This window comes from Castanea sativa, chromosome 1 (genome assembly GCF_040712315.1).
Source record: "Castanea sativa cultivar Marrone di Chiusa Pesio chromosome 1, ASM4071231v1".
Taxonomy (NCBI): domain Eukaryota; kingdom Viridiplantae; phylum Streptophyta; class Magnoliopsida; order Fagales; family Fagaceae; genus Castanea; species Castanea sativa.
The window spans coordinates 28,413,776-28,426,778 of NC_134013.1; the positions used below are offsets into that span (position 1 = coordinate 28,413,776).

The 13,003-nt window shown below is 31.7% G+C and overlaps 1 protein-coding gene across 1 annotated transcript; it reads left to right on the forward strand.

The window, feature by feature from the left end:
* The first annotated feature begins 6,508 nt into the window (after window positions 1-6,508).
* LOC142611250 (serine/threonine-protein kinase WNK8) lies at window positions 6,509-10,720 on the forward strand. The gene is made up of 7 exons (XM_075783312.1): window positions 6,509-7,269; window positions 8,196-8,233; window positions 8,379-8,606; window positions 8,700-8,920; window positions 8,995-9,152; window positions 9,242-9,647; window positions 9,737-10,720. Exons 1-7 carry the CDS (start codon window positions 7,189-7,191, stop codon window positions 10,498-10,500), a joined length of 1,896 nt encoding a protein of 631 aa, XP_075639427.1. The 5' UTR covers window positions 6,509-7,188; the 3' UTR covers window positions 10,501-10,720.
* The last annotated feature ends 2,283 nt before the right edge of the window (window positions 10,721-13,003 follow it).

Consider the following 13,003-nt stretch of genomic DNA (forward strand, 5'->3'; position numbering starts at 1 on the left):
AAGATTAAATATTCTAACTTCTATAGCAGTTTTAGAAGTTAAGTCTGAGCCTTCTAACTTCCACACACATTGAGGAAGTTACTAAACAAATAACTGCTTCAAAACCCACTATATAAGGACTCATCTACATCAAATGAAGGTAAGTTTTCCACTACTCAAAAAAGTTGGAATTCTTGAGTTCTAGAGAAAAAACTAACTTAAGCATTGGAAGGTTTTTGGCCGGTTCACCCCGGTCTTCTTTGATCTTGTGTCTTTTTCTTTTCAGGCCTTCCAAACGATCACTAGCCCATTGAAACCCGAAGCATTCAGCCTACTGATTTTTTGTGCATCAATAAGGATCTAAAATATTATATTATTCTGTTCAATTAAATAGATTGATTTTTATTTATTAATTTATAAAAGCTAAATTCATATAATTAAAAATTATATATATATATATATATATTACAAAAAATAATTTGATATCTTGTGATTTATGAATTTATTCACAACTTTACACAATTAAATCTCAAACCTATGTATATAGATTTTCATACATGTATCAGTAAATATTTTGCTACATTTTATCTCACCCTTTATTATGTTATCAGATAATTTTCTCATTATATGTCTCACTTCAAAGTCTTTGTTTGGAAGTTCATAAAGGAATGGAATCTATATATATAGGCAAAGTTTAGAGAAAGTTCATTTAGAATTTAAAATTAGAATCCAATTTTGCGTTGTGTGTGAGTGTGTCTAAATTTATGTGAAGACTATTTTATAATTATTTATCTACTTAAGTTTGTGCCATATGTCCACTTAAGTTTTTTAATCTTTGTGCCAAGTAATTTAATGATTGCAAAATACTAAGAATCTAATGTTAATGAACTATAAATTTTTTTTTAAAAAAAAACTAATCACATACTCAATAAAAAATACCACACAACAAAGATCAATCACACATTCTATCTTATTAAAAATTAGAAAAAAATTATCATAAGTAGTATTAAATTTGTATAAGAATTTTAATAAGTGACTAATTACGTTTACTTTTTAAAAAATTATATATATATTGACTAATTATTTATATTTTTATGATGAAAATTGTATTTAATTTAAATGTATCCATATATATATATATGCATGTGTTACATGCTATTTTTTTAATAATTTAACTAATTATTTATATATTTTTAATACAAATTGTGTTTAATTTTAAATGGCCACTTAAAATTTTTTAATCTTTATGCCAAGTGAGTTAATAAGAGCAAAATATTAAGAATCTAATATAATTTTTTTATTTAAATTAATCACATATACTCCATAAAAATCATCACACAACAAAGATCACCATAAATTCAATCTTATTAAAAATTAGAAGAAAAAAAATGATCATAAGCAGTATTAAATTTGGGTAAGAATTTTAATATATGACTAATTATGTTTAATTTTAAAAATATCTATATAATTTGACCAATTATTTATATTTTTATAATAAAAATTGTGTTTAATTTTAATGTATCCATATGCATATTGTGTTTATTTTTAAATGCTCACTTGAGTTTTTTAATTTTTGTGCCAAGTGAGGTAATGAGTGTAAAATAATAAGAATCTAATATTAATGAACTATAATTTTTTTTTTAAAAAACCTCATCACACATACTCAATGAAAATCACTACACAATAAATATCATCATACATTCTATCTTATTAAATATTAGAATAAAAATTATCATAAGTAGTATTAAATTTGAGTAAGAATTTTAATATGTGACTAATTATGTTTACTTTTAAAGTATAAATATATGTATGTGGGGGGGGGGGGGGGTTCCAAGGATCGAGAAGTCTTATAGTGAGTTTGGTTGGGCTTTTTGAAAAAGTGCATAATGAAAAAGTGGAGTTTTCAAAAAATGCATAATGAAAAAGTGTTTGGTAAAAGCTGTTACAAAGTATTTTTTGAAAAAGCTAAGTGTTTGGTTAGCATTTATAAAAGTTGCAGTTTGAGGGATAAATTACCAAAAAGGACAATGTATATATAAGAGAGTTTATTTCATACTTAAATCAACTACTTCAAATACTTAAATCAATTTTTCTCTTTCTAAAAAAAATATTTTTTCTCATCAATATTAGCTAATAATAATCTACCATTTAAGATTTAGAGTGAAAGTATTGTAAAATTATTGTGATAATTGATACTGATTTTAATTTGAACTTACTATTACAATTATTTTGTTCTCTTTCTAAATTTTTTTTCTCACCAATATTAGCTAATAATAACTTACCACTTAAGATTTATTGTGAAAGTATTGTGAAAGTATTGTGAAATTATTGTGATAATTGATACTGATTTTAATTTGAACGTACTATTACAATTATTTTTTTCTCTTTCTAAATTTTTTTTTCTCACCAATATTAGCTAATAATAACCTACCACTTAAGATTTATTGTGAAAGTATTGTGAAAATATTGTGATAAAAATTGATACTGATTTTAATTTGAACGTACTATTAAAATTATTTTTTTCACTTTCTAAAAAAATTATTTTTTTCTCACTAATATTAGCTAATAATAACCTACCCGTTAAAATTTATTGTGAAAATATTGTGATAGCATTTCCTTCTTCTTCTTTTTTTCCTTTTTTTTCCCTTTTTTTTATCCTCTACACACGGCATTTCTTTCTCTCTCTTTTTTTTCCCCCCTCTTTTTTTCTCCTCCACACACGTACCCTTACCCTTTCTTTATTTTCCTTCTTTCCTCCTTTTGTTTCTCCTTGCCAATTGCCATTCCTCCAAACTCCAGAACGTCCAGAGCTCTCCTTCTTCCTTTTTTTTTTTTTTAGCATTTCGTCTGTAACACCCATGATCTTCTTTTTTTCCTTCTTTCCTCCTTTTTTTTCCCTGCCGCCGCCCAGCCCTGAACAACCCACCATAAACCCATCGGAAAAACAATCACATACCCATACCGAAAACAATCACATACCCATACCCAAAAAACAATAACATACCCACACCAGCACAACTGATTCAACTCCACCATCGCCGCCCAACCTAGCAACCATCAAATCAACCCAACGCACCAAACCCTAAACCCATGGCCAAACCAAAACATACAGTCACCACCACAATCATACCCACTTTTAAAATCTCAAACCAAATACCAAATCCACTCCACCACAATCCCACTTCTCAAATCTCAGACTCATACCACCACAATCGTACCCACTTCTCAAATCTCAAACTAAATACCAAACCCATGGACAAGAAAAGAATGAGGGATCTTTGAGCTGGAAAAAAAAAAGTTTAGGATTTGGGGAGGAGATGAGATTTTGAGATAGAGGAGTTGAGGGAGGAAGAGGGCGAGCTCAAGGTGTGAAAGGGTAATTTGGTAATTATCCTGTGAGTCCAACGGATAGATTCAAATGCGCACAGGCTTTTTCCAAAATGGAGCTCTGAGCTCCTTTCAGTGATATGCGCATTTCTTCACAAATATAAATCACAACTTTTTTCAAAAAGTTGCGTTTTGTGCTGAATCAAACGCACATAAAAGGGATGGCTTTTTTCAAAACGCGCTTTTTGGACTCATAACATTGAAACAAATGGGCACTAAACCAACGAACAATCTTCGTAACCCAAGTTAAGGATGGTAAATAAATCCTGAGAACTCCACCTACCCAAGTAGAGTAAGGGAATTAGGACAATTAATATCCCTTAAAGGCCTGAGGAAATGAGAAGATATGGCAACGAGGACAGGGATGGTAGGAGGAAGTTTCTTGAAAGATATACCTCTCACCTCCGTATTCAATATCCTCAGCTAACCTTATCAACTACATTAATGTGGAAATGACTCCTGAATAATAACTTCATAGCTAACATCTCCTTCTACCACTTCATCAGAGCCTTGATGTGACAAGTATCCTAAAAAATGCTTGGAGACGTACAAGTAGAGGGCTGAGATTCATGGAAAAATGCTATAAAAGGAAGGGATCCATCAGAATAGGGGATGAACATTTTGAGGACCATTAGAGCGGGAAAGAGAGCAGTGAAAAGCCTTGTGTAAAAACTTGAACTACATTTATATATAAGAAGTTGATCCTCGGACATGCCCGAGGAGGTCATTGTTGATGCCCATTTTTGACAAAAGGGCCTAATGGCAAAAGAAGCCTAACAATATGAAAAAAAAAAAAAGAAAAAAAAAGGTGGAGAAATAAAGCAGTAAAGTAAAGACCATTGGCCTAGAATAGCAAGAATGATGGTTCACAAACCCAAAAAATAATAAGTGGTCTCAAAGAAAGCAAACGAGCAGAGGAAGCCCCAAAGAATGAAGTAGTAAGCCCGTGAGAATCATAAGAAATAGAAAGAAAGCCACCACTGCCAGATCTTTCTACCTTTCTTACCTGTTTGTTTTTATTTTTAATCTGATTTGTGGTGTTTGTGGCTGTGGATTTGTTGTGGGTATTTGGCTGGAATTTATTTGGTTTGTTTTGAGTTATGTTTTGGGTTGTGGAGGATGCGGTGGTTGTTGGTTGGTGGCAATTGGTTGTGGCGGTGGTTGTTGGTCGTTGGGCGGTGGGCACTGCCACTGTTTGCGTTTTGTATATTGGCTAAGTTTTGTGTTACAAATATATTATTTTAATGTGTTGCATATATTATTTTAATGTATATAATTGAATAATAGAACATGTGATGAATGGTGTATTGTAAAATGATGTGGTAAAATAATAAAGTAAGTTTTTTCATGTGTTAAAATGACATAATTTTGCAACGCCTGATGGGAATGCTTTAGCATCAGATGTGCCAAATGCTAAATTTTTAGCATTTGACACACCAAACACAAAAACTCTTGCTTCATGAGGTGTGTCAAATGCTATAAGCAATGGCATAGAGTTAAAGTATAGTTCTAAAATTGGCAACACAAATGCTTTAATTTTTTTTAAAAAAAAATTAATTTTCTCTCTTTCTTCTTTCTTCTCAGACTTCTTAGACCCACTCTTTCTTTTTCTTTCTTCTTTCTTCTTTCTCTTTTCCTCCTCAGACCTCAGTCTTTCTTTACCTTTATTCTCTCTCTTCTCGCATATCAGATCTTGTCGTGGGGATTTGGGTTTTTTATTTTTTTATTTGCGGGTTTTGGATTTGAAATTTGTTGGAGGATAGCAGCAGTGATGGTTGTGAGTTTGTTGTGTTGGTGAGTGGCTATGGGTTTGTGCCAGTGGTGGTTGTGGGTATGGGTTTGTGCTGGTGGTGGCTATGGTTGCAATAGTGGTTGTTGGTTGTTGATGGTGACCGCAACCCACTAGTTGTGTTTTGAATTGGGGAATTAATATTATTTTAATATTTGTATATATTATTTTAATATTTGTATATATTATTTTAATGTAGTAAATTAAATTGAATAATAGAAGATTTGATGTAGAATGTATAATAAAATAATATGCCAAAATAATAAAGTAGTTTTTTGATGTATTAAAATGATATATTTTTGCAATAAACTTTGTTCTTTCAAAATTGAATCTCTAAATCCAAATTCAAACAAACTTTATTTTTAAGATAAAGTTTGCATGTCTAATATGAACTTTAAAGTTTCATTAACGTCCTAGAAAAAAACAGTAGATTTAAATTTCAAACTTTCTAAACTATCTAAAAAAAAAAAAAACTAAAACAGCTAATAGTCTACAAATTACTTGACAAAAAAGGGTTCGTTTAGTAACATTGTTCTAATTTTTGCTCTATTTTTCAAGTTAATTTGCATAAAAAAATGGTGTTTTTCAATAAAAAACAGAAAAAATAAAAATAATATATTGGATAAAATACTATTTTGATCCGTAAACTTTTCAAAAGTTTGGCTTTCATCCCTAAACTTTAAGAAATTTATTTTTCATTCCTAAACTATTAAAAGTTCATTTTTTGTCCTTAAATTAATAAAAAACATTTATTTATGTTTTAAAAATTTTTCAAAAGTTTATTTTTCATCCTTAAAATATTGAAAAATATTCTATTTTTTTATTCCTATTTTTGTCTTTAAACTATTGAAAAAATTCTTTACAAAGATTAGGGATAAAAAAGAATTTTTTTTAAAGTTTACGCATGAAAAATATATATTTAACAAAGTTTAAGGACCAAAATAATATTTTACCTAATTTTTTTTTCTTTTTTGGGTATAACCCAAATTTTTATCACTTAACTTCTTTAATAAGTTCTATCTTTGAAAAGTCACGTCTTTATGCTTTTTAAAAGTTTACATCCCTTCCATTTGATTATCCATTAAACAACACTTAGTTTAAAATTTACTTATTTTTTTAAAAAATTCATAACAATTTCACAATATTTTTAAATTAATTTATTATAATATAAGTATAATTTAAATTTTTTTTAATGTCATAGTAAGCTAATTTTAAAATGTGAATTTATGTTGTGTCCCTATCATGATTCTTAAAGTCTTAAAAAATATTTCCAATTAAAAAATTTTTAAAATTTTTTTTTTTAAAAAAAGTCCTAAAAAATATAAATTAAAATAGCTTTTAAAAAATGAAAGTAAGCACAAAAAATAAAAATCAAGAAATCAGGATATCTTCTAGTAAATACCATATTTTTTTGGTTGTCGTTGGAGAATCTAGCCTTCTAGCAAATAACACCTTATTGAAGCCGTTGATTGACTATGATTAAGATTCTAACTCTGAGTTGTTCTTCCATTTCCGTCTCTTCCTCGCTCACACATAAATCACAATTCCCAATCTCTCTCTCTCTCTCTATCTCTTAGGGTTTAGAAAATCGAATTTCTGAAACTTCAGAATCGCACTCAACTCTAGGGTTTGCTTTTTTTTTTTTTTTTTTTCGAATCGAAGCCGCAAAAAAAAAAGATGCAGAGAAAGCTATGGACGAACCAGGGACTCGTATAGCTTTTCCAACCTCAGAAATTCCTCTTATTCTTCTTCTTCTTCTTCTGCGTTCTACCATGGAATCCAACTCCACAACGCAGCGTTTAATCATCGGATGCCGATTCCGGTTCCGATCGGCATTCGATTCCTATTCCATTGCTTGTGAAGCCTTCTCGGAACAACAGCTTCTTCGTTCTCCAATCAACGTCAAAATCATACAACTTCTTTGATAGGGTTTGCGGTTTGTTTTTTCTTTTTTTTTTTTCCTCTTAAAAACAATCTCTCTCTCTCTCTCTCTCTGTCCCTCCCTTTCTCTCTCTTAATTCTTTACTTTAGCTATGGATTTCGGTGTGGTTTCAAAATCGGAAGCTGAGGTTGGTGAGGCTGTGGAGAAAGATCCGACTGGACGATACGTTCGGGTATGAAATTCACAATTCTTTTTCTTTTTCCTGTTTGTTTGCCAAGAAAATTAGTTGCAAAAGATTGAACGTAGAATCTTGATTTTTAATTTTTTAGTTGTTACTCCAGATCTATGCTTTGTTTAGCCAATTGTTCTTTAGGCTTAGTTAACGGATTATATTTCCTTTTATTTTTTCTTACTAACCAAACGGAGCATTTTATGTTTACATTAATTGCTTTTCGTTCAAGCTTCAACTGAAGTTAAGAATTTTGGATTAATTTCATCCAGATTTTCTGTTAATTCTTTAATTGCATTATTTACTTATGAAAATTGAAAAAAACAAAACAAAATTATGAAGCAAAAAAAATTATTTCAAATTATTTAAGAAAACATAACATATCATAAAAATGAAAAGATAAAAAAGTTAATTAGTAATTAGACAAAATCCATTTAAAGAAAATCTGGGTTAACATGTTGAAGCAAGTTAAAAAGAGGAGGAGTTAATTTACCATTTTATAAAGAGGGTGTTTGGATTTGGGAAGTCCTATTCATGGCAGAAAAATCTATTTTGTAGGTTGTTATTAAATTCTCGTGGATTTTATGCTACGAATTTTACTAACACAATACAGAAAAGTAATTAAGAAATCTATTGATCATTTTGTTGATGTGGCACCAATTACATTCATTGTCGCTTGAGTTTGTAAACATGTTGTAGTAATATTGGTAGTAGCTTTTGGTTTTAGCATATTTCTTTTAAAAGAGTAAGATGAAAATTTGAATACCGGGCAGGAATATTGTTGTTCTTCTGGTGGGTTTTGTAATTATATGGTCTCGGATATTTTAAATGTCTTGGCTGTTTTGTTGCCTTGTTGTTGAGTTGATGTGTTATTTATTTTATTGGATTTATTGATATAATATTTGTACATTATGTTTTTGTTCTTTCAGTCTGATGAAGTCTTGGGGAGGGGAGCATTTAAGACTGTGTATGGTTCTTAGACCTATCTTATTTAATATTCTTCTTTATGGTTTTAGTGGTTTAGTTTCTGAAGTTGTTAGTTGTTAAATATAGAAAACTTTGTTGTTCACTTTGAATTTGTCCTGTTTCGGCTCCCTTGTTGTCATATATAGATACAAGGCATTTGATGAAGTGAATGGAATTGAAGTTGCTTGGAACCAAGTGAACATTGAGGATGTATTGCAGTCACCAGAACAGCTGGAAAGATTATATTCAGAGGTTCATCTACTGAAATCTTTGAAACATGAAAATATTATCAAGTCCTATAATTCTTGGGTAGATGATAAGAACAAGACTATCAACCTGATAACGGAGTTGTTCACTTCTGGGAGTTTGAGGAAGTGAGTTCCATTGACTTTTGGCCATATTTTCAATTCACTTTTGCTTCACTTTAATGCTCATTTGTAATCATTAATGGTTTTACTGGGTTTTAGATATCGTAAGAAGCATAAGAATGTTGACATGAAGGCCATCAAGAACTGGGCAAGGCAGATTCTTCGAGGTTTAAGCTATCTGCACGGCCATAATCCTCCGATTATCCACAGAGACCTGAAATGTGACAATATATTTGTTAATGGAAACAATGGAGAAGTTAAAATTGGAGATCTTGGACTGGCAATTGTCATGCAGCAGCCTACTGCCCGAAGTGTTATTGGTATAAATTTCTCTTTCTCTGAAATTGTTTGGACTTTAAACCATTTTTTGTAATACTTTTATTTTTTTGCACAGGCACTCCCGAATTCATGGCTCCGGAGCTTTATGAAGAGGAATACAATGAACTTGTTGACATATATTCTTTTGGCATGTGCATGTTAGAAATGGTTACATGTGAATACCCATATAGTGAATGCAAAAATCCTGCTCAAATATATAAGAAGGTTACCACTGTAAGTTGGCTACCACCTGCAGTACATATCATTCATGCCTTAATTCTAAATTGAGGTTGTAATATTTTCTTTAAATTCATTTCCTGCAGGGCATAAAGCCTGCTTCCCTCAGTAAAGTGAATGACCCCCAAGTTAAGCAGTTCATAGAGAAGTGTCTAGTTCCAGCATCTATGAGATTGCCTGCAACAGAGCTTTTGAAAGATCCATTTCTTGCAACTGTAAATTCAAAGGATCTCATTTGTGACTCCCTGCGGGCACCCATTAATTTGCCTGTACTAGTGAACCCACCGCAACCTGAATATCATGCGATGGACATAGATTCTAACTGCAAAAAGCTTTCTGTTGACTCTGGTGTAAAAAGCATCAACGGAGGTTCTAACTCTTCGACTCTAGAATTTCAGAGTTTTACCAACAATAATGAATTTAGGTTAAGAGGGCAGAAAATTGATGATGATAATACAATTTCATTTTCTCTGCGCATTACTGATCCCTGTGGTAAGTAAACATGCTGTAGAATAATGTTTCTTTGTACCCCCTTTTTTTGTGGATTAAAGTGCTAACCATGTTTGTCTTTGTTTTAACAGGCCATGCGAGGAACATCCATTTTGCATTTTATCTTGATTCTGATACTGCAACTGCAATAGCTCAGGAGATGGTTGAACAGCTTGATCTGTCCAAAGAAGATGTGGATGTCATAAGGGAGTTAATTGACAACTTGATTACCCAGCTGGCACCCAGCTGGAAATCTTTATTTGAAAACCATTCATATGAAAAAAATGGTTCATTTGGTGTGGATTCAGGATCTGTAGAGACTCATGTCAAGTCAGTTGATGAGCACCCTGGTCTCCCACAATTGGCTGATGCGGAAGATGAAGACAATCAAGGATCAACCATTTCAGATATATCAGCTGAGTACGGTGTCCCAATGGCATCAGATGCCTGTAATGGCAATGCTTTAGAGTCTGATTATTTCAGTCATGATGACTGCTATAAAGCTTTAAATGAGTATGGATTCAATTCAGAGTATGGGGCATATGACCATGGTGGGCATAATGAGAAGAGCTATGAAGCTAATTCCAGTGAATCTGTTATGATTAATGAACCTGCAAAAAACTCTGCAAGTTCCTTTGATCTCTCATGTCCTGTTATGTCAAAAAACTTTGGCTTTTCAAGCACATGCTCGCTATCTCTGGCAGACAAGGGCCAGTATGATGACCTAAAGCTGGAGCTGGATGCAATTGATTCCCAGTATCACCAACAATTCATTGAACTCTTGAGGATGAGGGAGGAAGCAATAGAAAATGCCAGAAAGAGGTGGATTTCAAAGAAGGAAATATCTGCTATTTGAATTACTAGAGTTTTCTTGCTATGATTTTTTTTTTTTCGCTGTGTTTTGACAATTGCCTTTTCCTTGCGACTTTGTGTGGGCAATATCTTAAGTCATTCTTTAACGTCAATCAAATTGATGTGGGTTCATGTTCCACTAAGCTGTGGTTTCACTACTTTTCTAGTGTTTTGGTGAACCTCCTAGAGGATTTCAATTTATTTAAATCTATTTCATTATGTCATTATGTGTATTCTATTGCTTCTTTAATTGTTCACACACTCAGTCATAACTCGTCAGTGAACTGAGTGGTGGAACTTTTTTTTTTAGAGCTATTTGTTGCCCCTCAGATCAGCGACAATTTTAATCTGTACAGTTGTCAAAAATTTAGAATTTAGCAAAACAAAAAGTTACTTTTATTAATTTTATCACTTTATTTTATAAAATAACTAACATCAATTACTTTTATTACTTTTATTTATTTTATAAAATAACTAACATCAATAGTTTTATTTTAGTATTCAATACGATGAAATAATATATTTACTACCATAAATAACAACCACCAATATAATAAAATAATATATCTTTCCTATCAAAAAAAAAAAATATATATATATATATCTTCTAATAAAATATGTTTGTTTTTACCATTTTAGTTACTGTGCACAATTAAAAAAAATATGATTTTTGCTCTTATGATGCAACAAACTTTTGTTTTTGTTATATTTAGTTATTAAATTTACCTATTTGCCTCACCAATGAGGCTCTTAGCTATAAATTTCGGCGCCTTAGTTTGAAGACAACCGATTGTATTTAAACATACTTGTTATATTTTCTTTCAACGTGCTTTGTTGTCCCCGTCAACTGTGTGGATTCAACGTACTTTCTATACCCTGTACCTTTATTTGCTAGTCAATTATGATAGAAAGATGTGCATGTAAGCACATACATGTACATGTAATAATGGTTAACTTTACAAATTATATATAAATATAATACATGTGAAATTAAATTATATAAGAGTAGTGTGAAAGTCTATATTTACGCCTAGATACGAGAGAATGTCACATTAGATTTGTTCAACGAAAAGCATAAGGTCTATTGACTACAACACATAATTAAATTTTTACACTATTAAACTCAAATCTCTCTCTCTTTCCAAAATCACCATCTTCTCCAATCTTATGCCTAATAACTCAAACTTTTGTTTACTTCTACTAATATCCATCTTATGCCTCCATTCAAAAGACTTGGGGAGACTGTTTTTCCTTCTTTTCAAAACCCTCTTTTTCTTATCTAATCTCTCACACAAAACCCTAACATGTGTAGACACCGCATTCTGTATTCCTTATGATTCGGGCCCCTATTCTCCAATGATGATAGTATTCTAAAGCCCAAGGTTGGTTTAAGAGCCAATAAGATGAAGATTGACTTGAGGAAAGTGTTTGTGAAAAATATAACTTATTTTTGGAATAGATAAACTATTTTTGGAAAAAGAAGGCCATAGGAAACCTTAAGTGTGCACACGAATTCATGGCATGCGTGTGCACACACGGGTATGCGTGTGCACATCCAAGCCATGCGTACGCATGCTTACTATACACGCATGCATAAATGGCATGCGTAAGTGTGCACACGCATACATGGGTATGCGTCTGCACACCCAAGCCATGTGTATGCATGCTTACTGCATGCATATGCATGTTAGGGTTCTAGAATCTATGTAAGGAAAATTTTCTGCATTTAAATTTAGTTTGGAACAAATCTCACATCATTTGGGAGCTGCCCAAGCCCCTATTTTTTGACTATATAAAGCCATAAAAGGTACTTTTTTAAAGGAGGACGAAATAGTGGGAAAAAAAACATGAGATTTGCTAGAAAATAGTGAATCAAGGAGGGATTTTTTCACAAAACATCCTCAAGTCAAACTTTGTTTGATTGAGACATTTTCTAGTCTTGATCTTTAAGTTCTATGTTTACTAACTCATTTTTGAATTGGCTATGAATAGATTGACTGGGGGGAACAGTCAAAATTAAGCTCTAAAGAGTTCTAGTGTTGAGGTAAAGATTCTAACTTTGGCTCTTCGCTTTTTTCTTTGTTTTTCTTTGTTTTCTTTGCATATGTGTGTGTGTGTGTAGTCTAGATTTGCTTTGTGCTTGTGTTATAAGCATGCTAGGTTGTTAGATTTAGTGTTTTTTGATTTTCTGTTATGTGTTTTTGGGTTTTTGTGTTCTAGGTGTGTATGCATATGCATGCGTCATGCATGCACACGACTAGATTGCGCATGCATTCCCTATGTATGTGCACGCATATCCCTGCCCAGCCCTAAATCCTCTCTTGTTTGTTTTTCTTTTGTTTTCTTAGTGGTTTTAGGCTTTGTTTAAACTAGTTCTTACATCTATAAGTTTTTGTTTCTTAGCTTTTGTTTTCTTTTGCTTGCTTTGTCCCTTTGATGCCTTTTAGGGTTTTATATTGTTTGAATAGCATGAATAGGCACATGAATATGAACATGCATTGATGCAT

What these genes read in the sequence shown, in the direction of transcription:
- LOC142611250 (XM_075783312.1), top strand. Translation starts at nt 7,189, where the DNA reads ATGGATTTCGGTGTGGTTTCAAAATCGGAAGCTGAGGTTGGTGAGGCT. An exon ending in CGACTGGACGATACGTTCGG is followed by an intron (nt 7,270 to 8,195) that starts GTATGAAATTCA and finishes TTGTTCTTTCAG; the next exon opens with TCTGATGAAGTCTTGGGGAG. An exon ending in GCGCATTACTGATCCCTGTG is followed by an intron (nt 9,648 to 9,736) that starts GTAAGTAAACAT and finishes TTGTTTTAACAG; the next exon opens with GCCATGCGAGGAACATCCAT.